At 35.4% G+C, this 20,068-nt stretch overlaps 1 protein-coding gene across 1 annotated transcript in view; it reads right to left on the reverse strand.

Moving 5' to 3' along the window:
* The window catches only part of MSH4 (mutS homolog 4), a 96,841-nt gene that overhangs the window by 9,306 nt on the left and 67,467 nt on the right, over positions 1 to 20,068 (reverse strand). Inside the window, exons 11-17 of the mRNA XM_049616994.1 lie at positions 19,267 to 19,436; positions 14,802 to 14,938; positions 13,688 to 13,791; positions 12,014 to 12,138; positions 9,918 to 10,118; positions 6,407 to 6,525; positions 4,960 to 5,088 (exon numbers count right to left, since the gene is read on the reverse strand). Of these exons, the coding sequence (XP_049472951.1) occupies positions 4,960 to 5,088; positions 6,407 to 6,525; positions 9,918 to 10,118; positions 12,014 to 12,138; positions 13,688 to 13,791; positions 14,802 to 14,938; positions 19,267 to 19,436 (985 nt within the window). The remainder of the gene's footprint in view (positions 1 to 4,959; positions 5,089 to 6,406; positions 6,526 to 9,917; positions 10,119 to 12,013; positions 12,139 to 13,687; positions 13,792 to 14,801; positions 14,939 to 19,266; positions 19,437 to 20,068) is intronic.

Consider the following 20,068-nt stretch of genomic DNA (forward strand, 5'->3'; position numbering starts at 1 on the left):
TCTACCGTCAGCCAACTAGAGATCCAGGAGAGTTGATGGTGTAGTTCCTGTCTGAATGCCAGCAGGCTCAAAACCTAAAAAGTGCTGATGTTTCAGTTCAAATATGATGGCAGGAAAGACCTAGTGTTCCAGATTGAAGGCAGTCAGGCAGAAGGAGTTACCTCTTACTCCCAAGAGGGTCAGCCTTTTGGTTCTGTTCAAATCTTCAACTGATTGGATTAGGCCCACCCACATTAGGGAGAGCAATCTGTTTTCCTCAGTCTACCAATTCTCATGTTAATCTTATCCAGAAACACCTTCAGAACAGATACACCCAGAATGATGTTTGACCAAACTGGGCACTCTGTGGTCTAGTCAATTTGACATATAAAATTAACTAACACAAGGCCAGCTCCTGTCAAATTGATACCTATACACCATCTCTTAAAACCATACCTAATCTCCAAATAAAGACAACAACAAGGTCATAACTCCACCTAACATGTTTCAACTATCCTGCATACAAGAGAATGTACCAATCCCTTCCCCTAAGGGGACATAAAGTCCTTGAGTGACGTTTACTCTTCTCCTTGATATCTTGTAAGTTAAATACTATTGACATAAAAGTAATAATAGTTAAACATACTGATATAAATTCAGTACATCTTATGTCACATGATAAGGGAATAAGAGAGGAAAGAAAACAAATACATACAAATTCATAACAAAATAAGGAAGAAATACTCATTATTCATGACAATTACAGTCCTCATCTGTAACTGGTCACATGCTCATAGTTGGTAACTACCTTCTTCCACTATATATTTCGTATTCCCTTTGCCTTCAGCAAGCACCTCAGCTGGTCATGGTTCTTTACCTGATGGAATGGCCTAAACCTTCACTCCTAAAGGATCTGGGCCATTAGAAGTCATGCCAGGATTGCGTTGCTGTAGTTTTCAATTGACATTAATCACAAGGAATGCTAATACCAAGACCCCTTAGGGATCTCCTGTATTCCAGAATTATTCTTTCTTACCTCCATTATGGATTGGTAATCCAATTTCCCACTGGAAGTCAGGATCAGTCACTACAGCCTGTGCAGTACCTCCCTTCTTTGCCTATTGATTCAGAGGCATGAAGAGCCCAGAGTGGCTTGGTGGCAGTCTTAACTTTCAGTGGAATGAAATCATTGTTGTGTGTTTGTGGAAGCATTTCTCCCTTTGGAACTAAGCTCTCTAGGCCAGTAGTGCATAAGGTCCAGAGGACAGGAGGCAAACATCTTGCAAGCAGGTCACCAGGGGTAATAGTTGAGTGGTGCTACTCCCATTTCCATTTCTTAATTCTTAGACCCATGAATCCTGGCTCTAGGAAAAACAGCACCATATAATGGGTGCTGATTCAGAGCATATACAAGTTTCTAGAAAACCTTGCCCAGCCATGCTTGCATGGCTATAATTACTGTTCTCTCAGGAAACAGAACCAACAGGAAATACTCAATAGTCTTCAAAAGGCCATTCCACCATTCTATCAAGCCAGTTGCTCAGGATTGTAGGGAACATGATAAAACCAGTGAATTCCATGAGCAAAAGGCCATTGCTGCACTTTGATATGAAGTGAATTCCTTGATCAGAAACAATTCTGTGTGAAATACCACAATGGTGGATAAAGCATTAAGTTCACGGGTAATAGTTTCAGCAGAAACAATATGTGCAGGAAAGGAAAATCTATATTTAAAGTGTCTAGTCATTAGTAAGAACAAATTGCTGTTCCATTCATGATGGAAGCAGTCCAATGTAATCAACTTGCCACTAGGCAGCTGGCTGATCACCTCAGGGAATGGTGCCATTGGAGGCTCACTGTTGGTCTCTGCTGCAGGCAGATTGGGGACTCAGCAACAGTTGTAGCCAGGTCAGCCATGGTGAGTGGAAATCTGTTACTGAGTCCATGTATAGTCTCCATCCATGCCACCATGGCCACTTTGTTCATGAGTTCATTGGATGATGGCAGGGGTAACTGGGGAAAGAGGCCAATTGGTATCCACAGAACGGGTCATCCTTTCCACTTGATTATTAAAATCCTCCTCTGCTGAGGCCACCCTTACACTATGGATGACTAGTGCTCTCTACTACTAGAAATAGAGTCCTTAGTATCTTTAAATCTAATCAGATTAGAAGTGAGGTGGGGGCACCACAGTGCAGGGACCTGAACACTAAGAGGATCCTTGTGGCTCTGGGGCCTATACACAGTACCAGGCAAGCTGCTTCAACCACATGAAGATGGGCTTTGTGACAGGCTATGCAGTGGGCATGGCAGCCAGGGTACTCTTCAATATTTCTTCCTGTCTCAGGATTGGAATGTGAAATTGGTTGCTGATGAGCAGCATCAGGAAAACCATCATGCAGAGTGGTGGCACCTTTAGCATATCCATGGCCATCGGTATGGGCATCCAATACTAATCTGGACCATGGTTGCCCACTACATCTACCCCTTCCCATCAGTCCCAGCCCATGTATATAATAAAACAAAAGTCTTTGAGTAAAATAAATAAAATAAATCTAATCAGATCAGAGAGTCAATTCCAGAAACTCCAGAACCAATTCAGAAAATCCGTCCTTAAAATTCCTCTAGAACCACTTCAATATCAAAATCTGAATCAAAACCACACTCAGATACCACCTCACGCCAGTCAGAGTGGCTAAAATGAACAAATCAGGAGACTATAGATGCCGGTGAGGATGTGGAGAAACGGGAACCCTCTTGCACTGCTGGTGGGAATGCAAACTGATGCAGCCGCTCTGGAAAACAGTGTGGAGGTTCCTCAAAAAATTAAAAACAGATCTACCCTATGACCCAGAAATAGCACTTCTAGGAATTTACCCAAGGGATACAGGAGTAGAGGCATGATGCATAGGGGCACTTGTACCCCAATGTTTATAGCAGTACTTTCAACAATAGCCAAATTATGGAAAGCACCTAAATGTCCATCAACTGACAAATGGATAAAGAAGATGTGGTTTATATACACAATGGAATACTACTTGGCAATGGGAAAGAATAGAATCTGGCCATTTGTAGCAATGTGGATGGAACTTGAGAGTGTTATGCTAAGTGAAATAAATCATACAGAGAAAGACAGATACCATATGTTTTCACTCTTATGTGGACCCTGAGAAACTTAACAGAAGACCATGGGGGAGGGGAAGGAAAAAAAAAAAGTTAGAGAGGGAGGGAGCCAAACTATAAGAGACTCTTAAAAACTGAGAACAATCTGAGGGTTGATGGGGGGTGAGAGGGAGGGGCGGGTGGGTGATGGGCATTGAGGAGGGCACCTGTTGGGATGAGCACTGGGTGTTGTATGGAAACCAATTTGACAATAAATTTCACATTAAAAAAAATCTGTAAGTCAGGGTTCTCCAGAAAAACAAAATTAATAGGGTGTGTGTGTGGGGCGGGGGGGGGGTTGTGTAGAGGGAGGGAGGAAGAAGGAGAGAGACTGATTGACTGATTTACTATTAGGAATTGGCTCATATGATTATGGACACTGATAACTCCCCAGGTCTGCAATCAGCAAGTTGGAGACCCAAGAGAGGTGACTGTGTAGTTCTAGTCTGAATCTAAAGGCCTCAGAACCAAACTTCTGCCAACTTGAGCCAAATGCTGGCAGACTCAAGATCCAAAATGAGCTGATGTTTCAATTCTACTCCAGAGTCAGGAAAAAATGACTCTAGATTAAAGGCAGTCAGGCAGGAATTAACCTCTCACTCCCAGAAAAGTCAGCCTTTTTGTTCTATTCAGGTCTTCAACTGGACCCCACTCAAAACTGATTAGATGGAGCCACCCATACTAGGGAGGGCAATCTGCTTTACTCAGTCTACCAGTTTAAATACAAATCTCATCCAGAAACCCTCACAGATACACCCAAAATACTGTTTGACCAAATGTCCTGTACTCTGTAGCCCAGTCAGGTTGATGTATAAAATTAACCATCACAGATACTAACTAGCTTTTAATCCTAACAAGTAATGCATATATCTTATTTATATGAGAAATTCTGATCGACCAACACAGATTCAGTTTTACAAACACTACTGTTCTCTATTAATATTACTTCTGATTTATCATATACCCTTCAAGTATAAAATAAGATTTTTCTCATTCTACATAATAAATCATTATGGAATCTCATTTAAGGAAAAGAACATCACTGGGGCGCCTGGGTGGCTCAGTTGGTTAAGCGGCCGACTTCGGCTCAGGTCACGATCTCGCGGTCCATGAGTTCGAGCCCCGCGTCGGGCTCTGTGCTGACAGCTCAGAGCCTGGAGCCCATTTCAGATTCTGTGTCTCCCTCTCTCTGACCCTCCCCTGTTCATGCTCTCTCTCTGTCTCAAAAATAAATAAACGTTAAAAAAAAATTAAAAAAAAAAAAAAAGGAAAAGAACATCATTTTAGGGATATTTCAAGGAACTTTAAATATGGAAAAGTATTTTTAAGTTTTTTCATATCCATATATATTTTGATATTTTACATATTAGCTTAATAACAGAGATTTTTAAAAACTTGTTTTCTTTAAAGGAATGAAATTTTAGTTGGGTAAGTAAAATAAATTTACCATAAAATGACCTCAGACGCCTAGTTTTTCACTTCATGTTATGACATCCTAGTCAATGTTACTACACACAGAGACAATTATTGAAATGCTTTCATGTTTTGCTATTTAATTTGATTATAGCCAAGTGACTAGTTTTAATATTATTTGTATTTCTTGATTTCCTCCTTTCTACACCATGATTATCATACTAGCTATTCTGCTTCCATCAGAAATGAAATAATAAAAATATAAATGCTATGGTATGCTTTTACCACCTAAAATTGTTTAAAGAGCTTTCTATAGGTGTCTGTAAAATCCATTCATGATAAATATATAAAGGATACATCAAAAAAGGACTAAGAATTAATACACTTAAAAGAGATAGAGAATACCTTTAAACTCAGCAGATATTCACAAACAGCATAACAAATGCCAATACCTTCTTCTGTATTAGTACCTCTGCCAAGCTCATCAATTAATATGAGTGATTTGTTATTAGCATTATGTAGAATGTATGCTATCTGGAAAATATAATTTTAATGTTATTCATTGTAACCAAACAGCTGTCACTACCATTTAAAAAAAATGAGGAAAAATCCAGTCTCTAATAATTCATCCAAAACATATTTTTATAAAGATATCCTGCTAGGCAGAAACTAACACATTGCTTTTATTCTAAAAATCTCATGACTAATAATTTCAATAGAATAACTGATATATACATAAACAGACATGCATGTGTGCATGAGACAACAGAGAGTAAATAACCATTATCTAAAATATTGATGTTTTAGATACAGTGAAGTAAAACTAAGCAATGAATTAAATATCTAAATAAAGCACAAAGATGGTCATTTTCTTCTCCACAAATGACTAATCAATTGTCATAACATACTCAAAACTATTTCTCAAGTTTATTTTAACACGTCTCTAGAGAGTAAAGAGAGAAAAATTAAAGAGAAAGTATCCAAGCCCATTGATTCCTATTTAAACCAATTTAAATACATGCTCAACAAGGACTAATACTCTCAACTGAAGAGTATTAATCTCTTTCTCAAAAAATAGAATTCCATCCACATTATGTCCTGACACAAAAGTAAATTTCATGGCCATTTTACCTTTCTATTAAGGCTAAGCTTCTTGAGAGCTAGGACCATTTAAAAATACACCTCAAGCACCTAGTATATTGCTATATTCTCCCACAGATACTCAATACATACTAAATAATTACGTAAAAGTCATACACAGTGTCATAAATAATAACCATTCTCCCCCAATCTACAAAAAGTTATCTAACTCTACAGTGGTCCATTAATTTCTACCTACTTAAGATAGCCCAAAAACTATACTGAATTCCTTTAGCCCTTCAAGTCTATTTGACATCTGGCTCAGATCAGAAAAAGGTGAGGACACACAGATTTTTACAGAAAGTGAAAATTCTAAAGGGGCATACACGATGGTGATTTTTAAAAGCATCCAATCATCTTTTATTTTAAAATCAAGCCTAGCAGGAATGATAGATACTATGCAAAATGGTCTTGAATAGGTCACTGTTTTCTGAAAAGTCTTTTATATATTCCATGTAAAAATATGAAAGCATGTTTTTTGTTCAATAATACTAGCTTTTTCTCTAGAAAGTGTATTTTTCAGTAAAACCTCTTCCATTTCCACATAAGACAGAAAGTAGGAAGCTGCTGTCTTTGACTGCCCTCTGTCTCTTGTAGAGGAGTATAAGCACATCTGCATGTTTTAGTATAAGGATAGTTTCTTACATAAAAATTGGTCATTAGTGGAAGAATTTAATATGAGTTTAACATAAGAAAAGTTTAGTTTAGGTACCTCTTTCATTTCCTTCATGAATGTTGATGAATTTGTTTCAATATCGTCATCAGTACTGATTCTTGTAAAAATCTGTTCAGCAATTCTAAAGGAAGAATATTCTGCTGGAACATATGATCCTGTAAAATAGAAGGTCAAAGTCAATTGAAATGTTTTAAAATATAAGTACTAATATTTTTCACTTTTCACCAACTCATTACTTATTAGCTGATCTAAGGATTACGTAGTAGAAAGATCACTGGATGTAGAGTTAGATGACATGGTCCCAGCTCTGTCACTTATCATGTATCTTTGGGCACCAATTAGACTCTCCCAGTCTCATCTTTCTCATATATAAATGGAAATATTTGCCCTTACTATTGCACATAGTTATTTGGAAGTTAAATAATATAGCATAAATTCAAGTACATTAGAAATATTATAAACTTGAGCACCTGGGTGGCTCAGTTAAGCCTCTGACTCTTGATTTTGCCTAAGATAATGATCTCACCATTCTTGAGTTTGAGCCCTGTGTTGGGCTCTTTGCTGACAGTGTAGAGCCTATTTCGGATTCTCTCTCTCTTCCTCACTCTCTGTCCCACTCTCTTGCTCTCAAAGTAAATAAACTTAAAAAATACATTGACTTTGGGGCGCCTGGGTGGCGCAGTCGGTTAAGCGTCCCGACTTCAGCCAGGTCACGATCTCACGGTCCGTGAGTTCGAGCCCTGCGTCAGGCTCTGGGCTGATGGCTCGGAGCCTGGAGCCTGTTTCCGATTCTGTGTCTCCCTCTCTCTCTGCCCCTCCCCCGTTCATGCTCTGTCTCTCTCTGTCCCAAAAATAAATAAAAAACGTTGAAAAAAAAATTAAAAAAAAAATACATTGACTTTAAAAAAAAGAAATATTATAAGCCTCATAAAAATTTTAATATAGTTAGATGAAAAACATTCAAAATATGAAAATTTGAAGGAAATGCTTATGAAGCCTGAATTGATATAACTGTTACAGAAAGATGTATAAGGAAATATCTGTTATTAGAAATGTATAGAAATACCCAGAATCAGAATGAAAGCAAAACATTTAATTTTTTAAAAGTTTTCATCCATGAGACTATTTCTGCCTGAGAAGTTATCATACTAACTAATCTAAAATATTCACCCTTTGAAAGCAAATCAATCTGATTAATGCACCTATCTCTGTACAGAATGAGACATAAAAGGCATTCCAAAAGCATAAGAGGATGAAAATATACAATGGGAAAAGTAGTAAGCATATAGAACAAAATGGTGAAATAATGGGAGTGAAGAAACAAAACCCTGATTGTTTGAGGACTTAAAGCCAAGATAAGGATGAAGAATAGGATTATTCTCTAAGGAAAAATGACCAGCAGGAAAAGAAAGCATAAGTCAGGATAATACTACTAAAAATAAAAGTAACAATAACAATAGTGATTATAATGATCACACCTGAGAAAATAGATCTCTTAAATACAGCTTAGTCATAGGATTTCCGGAAGGATCAAGTGGGAAAATAAATGTGAAAGCCCCAAGTGGAGAATACAGCATATACAGAATACATCTGTACTTTCTCCTCTTAGTTCATTTGTATTTACCTTTACCAAAAAGGCTTTCTACATTTTTCTATCTAATTTATTACAGAAGCTCCCAGCTGATATTTTGCTTCTGGTCTGGCTCTCATCTAACCATACATCAGTCAGAGTGATCTATCCAAAGTCAAATCCAACCAGGCCATTCTCTTGTTTAAATTTCAAAAGCTCCCTATAGATTTCTGGGTAAAGTTCAATCTCCTCAGTGAAATACTTAAGGCCCTTCATGATCTGGCTCCTGCCCATGTCTTTGGCTTTGTATCCTACTACTACTCACAGCTACTCTTTGCTCTCCAAAGGAATTACAAAACCTCTTGTACTTCCTTGGGCATACCATACTGTTTTTATAACATGTTCTTACTGTGTCTGGAAAGTCTCTTTCTTTCTCACACCCTTACCTTATGTCCATCATATTTTATACACATTATTTCACTTAATCACTACAACAACTCTTAGAATTAGATACTATTATAATTTTCACTTACAGATAGGAAAACTAAGGAAGTTAAGTAATTTTCCTAAGATCACAGAGCTAGTAACTAGACAAGCTAGGTCTAGCTCCAAAGCCTATGTTCTTCATCTCCATGCCTTTCAAGTTCTACTATTTCCTTTACAATCAGATTATGTGAGATACTATATATACTTCTAGGTATCTTAGAGGTTTAAAATGAGTGACAAGTAGAATGATTTTCTTCTAATATTTGATAGGCTATTATCAAAAGAGACTAGGTTATTCTATGATACATAGAAGAATTAGGACTAATGAGTAGAAGTTATAGAAAGTCAGATTTCAATTCAGTATAATGAACGCTCTACAATTAGAGAGACCCAGCGATTGCATACTCTGTTCTTTTAAAAGGACAGAGCTCCTCACAAATACAAGCAAGATTATTATGTCACATATGAATCAGAACAAGATTAGCTAAGATGTCCTTTTCAATCCAATGAAACCATAAACCAAATAAAATATTTACTCTTCATTCACTCATATCTGATTTTCTTTCCCAGTAATAAGGGTAAATCAGTACTGTATCACCAATATTATTATTGCTGTATTCCCCTTACAATTCATTACATTAGGCCAGGGTTTATCAACCACCACACTACTAACATCTTGGGCTGGATAATTTTTCTGAGGTCTATCAAGGGTTGGGAGGAGGGTGGGGAGAAGACTGTTTTGCGCATTGTAAGATGTTCAGCAACATCCCTGGACTCTACACTCCTCTCAGCTGTGACAATCAAAAATGTATCCAGATTGCCAAATTTGTGGGAGTGAGGGCTGGGGGGAGGCAAAATCATCCCTGATTGAGAACCACTGCATTAGGGCAAATCATCTCATTTCGGATTCATAGAGTTCTCAAGGAAACCTAGTTTTCAGAGCTAAGTTGTGCCTCTACACCAAGAAATACATGACAATATTGGGCTAATGACAGCCATTTATATGCATGTGTGTGCACACATGTGTTAATGTATCAACTGCTGTGCCCAAGTTACTGGTAGCCCTTAATTAAGTAAAAGAGGTTTCTCTCCCCAGTGTTATAATTTGGTAAAAATCTTACATGAGTTATTAAAGGCAGCAGCTTATCCTACTTATTTCACTTTTTCACAACAAAGCTCGGTTTTCAATCAGAAATAATGATATGATTCAGTTTAGTAATAATTGATACAACATTAATAGTTACAGTAAGGTAGTTTTGACTTGTTACATCCAACAAAATTTTTAGTACAGTACAATCCAAACTGGATGGAGCTTAACCAATACCAAATAGCAAAAGTTATAGTCTACATAGTAGACACATATACTTTTAAGTAAGAAAACCTCCTCCAAACTTCCTTGGGTTAATTAGGCACCTGGATCTAAAATACCAGGCACAAGGCATTTTAAATGAGGAGCAGAACTGGTAAGTATAAAGCAAAGCCATAACTTACCAATCTGGGCCATAATCTGACAAAGAGCAATCTGTTTTAAATATGTGGATTTCCCACTCATATTAGGTCCAGTTATGATCAAAAAATTACTTCCTTCTGTAATAAAGGTATTGTTGGCAATAGGTTTTTCCACAGATATTTTTTCAAGAATGGGATGCCAGCCCTGTTTGATTGCTAAAGTATCGGTAAATTCTGGCCGAACTGAAAAAACAAACAAAAAAAAGAATTGTAAGATTAATATATTTAATGGCCTGTGGTGTTGTACATGGGACTTTACTAGGGTCAATTTGGGACAATAACATTAAGATATTATTTTACCCTAATCTCTACCTAAATCCCTCTAGATTATAATAGACACATTCTAATCACCATCACAACTTTTATTCATTTCCAGGGAACTGTAGGATTTAGTTCCTTATCATTGTCCTGGGCTCTAAAACAGTTCATAACATTTTCAAATTTGTGTAGAATAAAGAGTCAACTAGCCATTGATGACACTTTTAAAATAACAATTAATCACCAGTACTACAAAATTGCACATTTACTTAATTCCCACCTTCAGCATTATTTCAAATTTGGCATGCTTAGCTTTTGAAGTGGGGTATGAATATAGAGTAAAACCAAATATAAAAATAATTTTATGTCCAAACCTTTATAGAAGTTTTGCCTAAAAAGAATACTCAGATAATAGTCAAAACAGACATAAAATATATTGTTAATTTATAGAAACAAATAGTGATGAGGACTCCATGAATACCTTCCAAGGTAAAGGGAGAAAAAAAAGGGTTTGGGGACAAGTAAACACTAAAATCCTATGTGCCTCTAGAGGAAACACATGGATAAACTCAAAAGTATTCATTATAAAAGGAGGTTGGTTAGAAAATAATTTTTAAACTATTTCAAAAGCATTTTAACACCCAAAGTCATTATTTATAGGTTTGAGTTTCAGGATGATCCCTCTCAAATTAAAATGGGGCAACATCAAATATCTTAATAGTTAAGAAAACTATTATTAAAATAGTTAAGTTAAGGTTTTGACTCCAAAGGAGATCTAACAGACCGAAAAGCTCTGACTTATAAAATACCAATTGAGGGCGCCTGGGTGGCTCGGTCAGTTAAGCCTCCAACTCTTGATTTCAGCTCAGGTTATGATCTTACATTTCATGGGATCAAGCCCCACATCAGGCTCCATGCTAATAGCATGAAGCCTGCTTGGATTCTCTGTCTCTGCCCCTGCACTGCACTGGTGCATTCATGCACACTTTTTTTCTCTCAAAATAAATAAATACCTTAAAGAAAGGGAGAGAGAGAAAATAAAAAAAGCAATTGAAAAAGTTAACATTTCCATAAGAAATATAAAAATATGAAACAACTTTGTAAGATACTTATTTCCCATCAAAAACTAAGTGGCATAAGTACTTGAGAAATGTTACTGGTGATTTTAACTAGAAATTCAAAGTTATTAATGATACTAAGTCCACAATTATTCAACCTTAATTATCCCATACTAGTTCTACAAATTTCTATACCGGATTATAGTTACTACTGGTAAGCTGGATAAGAAATTTCAAGGGGTTAATTTGAAGTCTTCATTTAATATTAGAAAATGACTTAACACTTATATTCAAGGCTTGTGTACAGACTTGGGATACAAAAATATATGGCATAACTCCTGATCTTGAGATGCTCACATCTACGGAACTAGTTCAGAAAATATTCACTTTGGAGATTCATTTCCCTCGTCCATGTCACACTCCTTCCAATTAGTCTTCAGATTTGCACTTTATCAGTTTGGATCATTGTAATTTCTACCAAGAAGGCAGCTTTTCGATCTTTCCTATTTGGGGAACCTTCAAGTTTCTTGTAGTATTTTCTTTTTCATTTATCAATTTCTCAGTAAACAATTTTCCAACTTTTAAAATGAATTTCAAGGGTAAATTTACTTTATTTTGAGTCTTAGTCTAAGACCACAGGCAAGAGACTACATTTCAGGTAAAAAAAAAAAAAGTACAACATTCATAATTGTTATATAAAATTGCTTGAAAGGAATACAAATTTCAGTATGCAACATATTTATCCCAAAGAAAGTAACCTACCATAGTCAGAAAGAGTGCAGGCATGAGCAAATGACAGTAGCATATCCAGCATTGACACAGTGTCAGATAGTTTATATAAGCAATGAATATGTTCATAAATCTCACTAAGCAATTTGCACACTATCCTGAAAGAATATGTTTGGTAAGTCAGGTAATGCTTTTAAAAAGGGACATACAATATAATTGTAAAACAATAAATTCATTGCTAACATAACATTCACAGTTCAGTTGTACAATAGGTAAAGTCTATTGTTCTTTTGCCTCATTTTAGAAATTAAGAAATTGAAGTTCCTTGAGTTCACAGCACTACGCAAGAATGCATCTTCTGTGGGCACCTGGTGGCTCAGTCTACAAGAGTCAGCTATAAGAGTAGTTTTAACTCTTGATTTCAGCTCAGGTCATGATCCCACTGTTTGTGTGATCGAGCCCCATGTCAGTGCCTACTTGGGATTCTTTCTTCTCTCTGTCCCTCTCCTGTTTGTGCTTGTTCTCTGTCTCTCAAAAATAAATAAACAGTTTTAAAATGTTCAAAAAAAGAATGCATCTTCTGGTGGATTAACACTATGTTTTTGAAATTATTGGTTATTACATATGAATAAAATGAATTTTTATTAATAAAATTATTTTTATAGTCAAACAAGCCCTCACTATACAACAACAGATCCCACCTGTTAATAATTTTGTGTTCTTGCAAATGTGAAATTCAACACAAAAGTTACATATTTTCCCCTCTCTCTCTCTCGCCACCCCCGCCAACATACACACACCCTAACAACATAATTATTTAAGCTTTTATATGGGAAAGTTATTATACTGTGATATAATATACAAGGTTTTCCTTGGAGGGCATAACTGGCTCAGTTGGTAGAACATGTGACTCTTGGTGTCAGGGTTGTGAGATCATGCCTCATGTTGGGTGTAGAGATTACTTAAAAAAAAAAAAAAAAGTTTTTCCCTTACAAGAAGAAATATGCTCCCCAAAGCTACTATATCCATAATTTCTGTGCTCTATGCCCTAAAATTGTTTTGAAAGTCCAATATTTGTCTTTATCATTTCAGGTCACCAACAATGAGTGGTCAATTTTTTTGCCTCCCTTCCCCATGAATGATCTATTTATTATTTCTATCTGTATTGCTACTGTTTCACAAACAGCAAGAGATTGACACTATTGTGATATATATATGCATGCCATGAGAAGTTGAGGGCTTACATACCATAGGAAAAGAATAAACTGAATCAAGCCCAAGATAAGCCCATGGTGTGTCAAATTCTACATCATGGTGCAATGCATACTACAGAAGTATCAGTTACATATATATATGTATATATGTATATATACGAATCTGATATATATATATGTGTGTGTGTATATATATATATGTGTGTGTATATATATATGTGTGTATATATATGTGTGTGTGTGTGTGTGTGTATATATATATATATATATATGTATTGCAATTAGATTTGCCTGAATCTTCTATGAGGCTGAGTGATCCCAATCACAGTGACAGACTTTAAACGTTTTACTTGTTCTTCCAGGAAATGATCTTTCTTTGCTAACATTCATAATTTTATAATTTTCTGCAATCAGACAAAAAGCCAACTAATGAAATTTATCATAATGCCTCAAATTAACCAATTTAATATTCAAAAATTTCAAATGTGCTTACATATAAGTCATGTGATAGATCTCTCTCAAAGACTCCTGACATCTTTCATTCATTTTAATTAAATCTGTTGATGTAAAGGTATAAGAATTTTTCACCTTAGATATCTGCTAGGAAATGAAAAAACAAATGTCAAGATATGTGTACACTCCTATAAAATAAAACCTACAGATTTTAAACTGTACAGGTATTTAGGTTAATCACATTAACTTTTGCGACAAAGCATCACAAAGAAACTCTCAAATAATGTCTGCAAAAAAGAAAATATCACTTTTAAAGTTAAAGCAGGATTTTTTAACCTAGTCTATTCTGGCACAACTATTTTTACAGGTCTTAAAATTAAAATAGCCATGTAGAAATGTTAAACAGTACATCTTATCACCAAGCAACATGCATGACAGATGTAACTTTCACTCCATCTCTCACCCATCTTAGCCCTTGCCCTACATTTGAACCTCACTCAAGCTCTAACCCCATTACTGTCTCCACCCATTCTTTACTTCATCTATCCCACATTATTTAGTATTACAGTGTTGTATTTAAAAACCCTAGAAGTTAAATGGTTTGTTTTTGCCAAAAGTTACCCCCTGGGAGCAGAGAAAGCAAAATTAGAGTGGGTTAGACTTTCCCAAACTGGTGTATCATGGGGAAGTTAATGTGTATTTAGGAAAAAATATTTTCCTGGTGCAAAAGTTTGGCAATACTGGATTTTAAAAAGTTAAGCAGATTTCTTTACTTCAGGATTTTTAAACCTTTAATAGGCAAATATGCACTAAGAACTACCTAAAACAGGAGATGGTACAATATTTTCCAAATTCCTTTGATCAAAAATATCCTTGGACTTTCTTTTTTTCCTTTTCCTTTTTTATACATACCAAGCTTCCAGAACTGTGGAATGCACTGTTTGGTCTTTCTCAAAAATAAACAAATAAATAAAAAATTTCTACCTCACTCTTAGATTAATATATAACTGTTAGGTGAGTTGACAGGAGTAGAAGCAATATACAGAACATTCAGAAACTTGACATGTAAAATTCAAAGAATGTCTGAAAATATGTAAAATGTAATTCTGCAAAATCAGAAACAACAATTTACTAGCCAAAATGCTAAAATGAACCTTAATAAACTCTGAAGGAAGTTGATTATTGGGAAGGGCTGCACAATCTGTAGTCATCTGGATGAAAAATCCTCGAGCAGAGCTAAAACTTGTCCTTAAAGGAAGACTGTATTTTTCTGCGAGCTGCGAAATCATTCCTAGTGACCAGAAACAGGAAAAACAAAAAGAATTTTAATAAGAAAATTACTCTTTCTGTTTAAAGAAATCACATTTTATTATTATTTTATATATAAATATGAAGGTCTTACTACTCTTAAACTTATATATAAAGATATTTAATGTCTAACATATATTTAAGCATTCTTGTAAGAAAAAAATTGATAGTACAAAGGTAGACATTTTGATAGGTACTTTGGAAGTAAAAAAACTCGAAAAATTAAAATAAAAAATAAAACTATTTTATACTTTCTGTATTAGAATATTAGATTTTTTATTCATTTTATTTATTAACTTTTTTGAAAAGGAAGAGAATCATATAAATTATAACAATCATTATTTCACAGTAAGAAATTCTCTCTACAAAACATATTTTGCAAAACAAAATATTTCAAAAAAATGGGTGATGTGACAAATAAAATTCCTAAAGAATCAAAATCTTCCTATCAACTTCAAACTCACCACAGTTATGTGTATGCATATATATATATATATATACATATATATATATATACACACACACACACATATATATGTGTGTGTGTGTGTATTTTTAATTTAAATCCAAGTTTGTTAACATATAGTGTCATAATGGCTCCAGGAATAGAACTTAGTGATTCATTCTTTACATATAACACCCAGTGTGCATCCCAACAAATGCCCTCCTTAATGTCTATCACCCATTTAGCTCATCCCCACCCACTTCCCTCCAGCAACCCTTAGTTTATTCTCCATATTTAAAAGTCTTTTACAGTTGGCCTCCCTTTCTGTTTTTATATGATTTTTCCTTCCCTTCCCCTATGTTCATTTTTGTTTCTTAAATTCTACATATGAGTGAAATCATATATTTATCTTTCTCTGATCAACCTATTTCGCTTAGCATAATACATTCTAGCTCCATCCACATTGTTGCAAATGGCAGATTTCATTCTTTTTGATTGCCAAGTAATATTCCACCACACACACACACACACACACACACACACACACACACACACACACACTGTACATACCCCATATCTTCATTATCCATTCATCAGTTGATGGACATTTGGGCTCTTTCCATACTTTGGCTATTGTTGATAGCACTGGTATAAACATTGGGGTGCATGTGCCCCTTCAAATCAGCATTTTTGTATCCTTTTGGTAAATACCTAGTAGTGCAATTGCTGGGTCATAGCATGCTCTATTTTTAATTTTTTGAGAAACCTCCATACTATTTTCCAGAGAGGCTGCACCAGTTTGCATTCCCATCAGCAGTGCAAGAGGGTTCCCCTTTGTCCACATCCTTGTCAACATCTGTTATTGCCTGAGTTGTTTATTTTAGCCATTCTAACAGGAGTGAGGTGGTATCTCATTGTGGTTTTGATTTGTATTTCCCTGATGATGAGTGATGTTGAGCATCTTTTAATGTGTCTGTTAGCCATCTGGATTTCTTCTTTAGAAAAGTGTGTGTTCATGTCTTTTGCCCATTTCTTCACTGGATTATTTTTTGAGTGGGGAGTTTTATAAGTTCTTTACAGATTTTGGATACCAACCCTTTATCTGATATGTCATTTGTAAATATCTTCTCCCATTCCATAGGTTACCTTTTAGTTTTGTCGATTGCTTCCTTTGCTATCCAGAAGACTTTTATCTTGATGAGGTCCCAAAAGTTCATTTTTGCTTTTGTTCCCTTGCCTCTGGAGACCTCTGTAGTAAGAAGTTGCTGCAGCCAAGGTCAAAGAGGTCGTTGCTTGTTTTCTCCTCTAGGATTTTGATGGTTTCTTGTCTTACATTTAGGTCTTTCATTCATTTTGAATTTATTTTTGTGTATGGTTTAAGAAAGTGGTCCAAGTTCATTCTTCTGCATGTCAATGTCCAGTTTTCCCAACACTATTTGCTGAAGAGACTTTTTTCCATTCGATACTCTTTCCTGCTTTGTTGAAGATTAGTTGGCCACACATTTGTGGGTACATTTCTGGGTTCTCTAGTCTGTTCCATTGATCTATGTGTCTGTTTTTATGACAGTACTGTACTGTCTTAATGATTACAGCATTGTAATACATCTTGAAGTCCAGGATGGTGATGCCTCCAGGTTTGGTTTTCAACATTACTTTGGCTATTTGGGGCCTTTTCTGGTTCCATACAAATTTTAGAATGACTTGTTCTAGTTCTATGAAGAATACTGGTGTTATTTTGATAGGGATTGCATTGAATGTGTAGATTGCTTTGGACACTATCAACATTTTAACAATATTTGTTCTTCCAACCCATGACCATAGGATGTTTTCCATTTCTTTGTGTCCTCTTCAACTTCTTCTATAAGCCTTCTATAGTTTTCAGCTTTTATCTCTTTGATTAGGTTTATTCCTACATATTGTATGGTGTTCGGTGCAATTGTAAATGGGATCAATTCCTTTATTTCTCTTTCTGCTGCTTCATTATTAGTGTATATAAATGCAACCTATTTCTGTACACTGATTTTATATCCTGTGACTTTGCTAGATTTATATATCAATTTTAGCAGTTTTGGGTGGAATTTTTTGGGTTTTCACATAGAGTATCACATCACCTGCAAATAGCAAAAGTTTGACTTCTTCCTTGCTGCTTTGGATGCATTTTGTTTCTTTGTGTTGCCGGATTGCTGACACTAGGACTTCCAACACTATGTTGAACAACAGTGGTGAGAGTGGACATTCCTGTCATGTTCCTGACCTTAGGGGGAAAGCTCTCAGTTTTTCCATTGAGGATGTTATTAGCAGTGGGTCTTTCGTATATGGCCTTTATGACCTTGAGGTATGTTCCTTTTATCCCTGCTTTCTTGAGGGTTTTCATCAAGAAAGAGTGCTGTATTTTTTTCAAACGCTTTTTCTGCATCTAGTGAGAGGATCATGTAGTTCTTATCCTTTCTTTCATTAATGTGATGTATCATGTTGATTGATTTGCAGATACTGAACCACCCCTATAGCCCAGGAATAAATCCCACTTGATCATGGTAAATAATTCTTTTAATGTATTGCTAGATTCAGTTTGCTATATCTCGTCGAGAACTTTTGCATCCATGTTCATCAGGGAGATTAGTCTGTAATTCTCCTTTGTGGAGGGGTCTTTGTCTGGTTTTGGAATCAAGGTAATGCTGGGCTCGTATATTTTTAACTTGATGACCATTAATGCTTTGAACATTACTTGTGAAAATTAACATCTTTATTCCTCAAAAATAGTTCCTCCCAACAAATTTCTTGCTCTTCTCAGTCATACAACCACTCTCAGGCTAGAAATTTCAATCAGCACCAATAGCTACATTTCCCTTTACCATGGCTATACCTACTCAATTATTAACTTGTAATTTCTTCCTTCACCTTTTGCATTTCTCTCTCCTCATATACATTGCTATCACTCTAATTTGCTAACTTGTAATAGTTTAAAATGGCCTCCCTGTCTCCATCGCTCCATCCAAACTCCCAGCCTTCAAAGACTAAATTCTGGTACCTTAGTTTTGTCAAGGAATGCCCTATTCCATCCTAACCAATTGCCTTCCTTATCCCTTGAGATTTCCTTAGCTTTTGTCATTTGGTCTGTACCACTACCAGTAGATGGAATTCCTTTCTCGGCTATGCTATCTACTAAAACATTCCCATCCTCTATGCTTCCATATCCAGTCACTCTCTTGACCCCTCTAACTTGTTATATTTTTCTCATATATCTTATACCCTTGTGATATTATATGATCTATGTGGCTGATATACGTATCTCTATGTATACCTATTATACACAAACGTGTGTATGTGTGTGTTTCTTTATTGTCTGTCTCCACTACTATAATATAATCTCCATGAGGACCAGGACTTTGTCTTGTTTACTATGTAGTCCTAGTACCCCGAACAGAATTTTTCTATATTTATAAGAAACTCCACAAATTTGCTTACTGAATTACTGTACTTGCTCAAATGCCACTTCTTCTAGACAAATATAGCTCTTCCTCTGAAACCACTTCATACTGACAGCCTGCACTTTTCATGTAATTTATACACAGTGTTATATGAAGGTAAACAAACATCTCCTGATTTTCAGGTAACTCTAAGTTTGAAGAAAATCTGTATTTAAGTTTGAAGAAAAGAACAGACATATTATAACACTTAAAGATACTTTCATAATCATATTTTAATATATTTTAAATGATAATATGTGTTAGCCTTATCTGTTTTGGTAACAAAAATTTAATTAAAAATATGTATGGCTAGTTATCACCAGCAGAAAAGCACAGCATGTCCTAAAAAGGTTTAATTGCTAAAAAAAACAGAAAAATATGCTGAAGTAACTAAATTACCTGCTATGTCATCTACAATCTCTGTATATGTTCTTCTAGCAATGTCAAGAAATTCATTTATGTTGGATCTCACTGCATAGCACTTCTGAGTCCTCATGTTCAGGCATCCTTTCATGTATCTTGCATCATCATTAATTATGGTTTTAATCTTTTCAAGTATGATTCCAAACCTAAAAAAGAATATTAAAGGCAATTAAGTCAAACAATTATTTTAATTTATAATCTGAGTCACAGTTAATGATATATTTTCTTGAAATAATTTCAAATGTAAGAAGTAATATATTTTCTTGAAATGTGTGAAAAATGTTTTTGAAAATAAAACATACACACATGTAAGTTAGAACTGTGGCTATATCAATTTTAAAATATTTTGTTAATCAAGATCAGTCTTTTAAAGTAACAGGAAGTGGGGGCGCCTGCGTTCGATTTCATCTCAGGTCATGATCTCGCGGTTTGTGAATTTGAGCCCCAGGTCAGGCTCTGTGCTGACAGCTTGGAGCCTGGAGCCTGCTTCAGATTCTATCTCTCTCTCTCTCTCTCTCTCTGCCCCTCCCCCACTCACACTCTGTCTCTCTCTCCTTCAAAAATAAATAAACATTAAAAAAAATAAAAAAAAAATAACAGGAAGCCACCAAGAATAATTCTACAACTGTTAATAAAAAGCTCTCCCAAATTATTTACATTGACTATGCCTATGAGTATAAAATATGTCCACTAAGAACTGTTATTCTGGCTTCATGTTCATTGACTCAATAAACATTTACTTATACCATGTATCAATCAATGTGTCAGGTGCACAGAT

Source organism: Panthera uncia (genome assembly GCF_023721935.1).
Source record: "Panthera uncia isolate 11264 chromosome C1 unlocalized genomic scaffold, Puncia_PCG_1.0 HiC_scaffold_4, whole genome shotgun sequence".
NCBI lineage: Eukaryota > Metazoa > Chordata > Mammalia > Carnivora > Felidae > Panthera > Panthera uncia.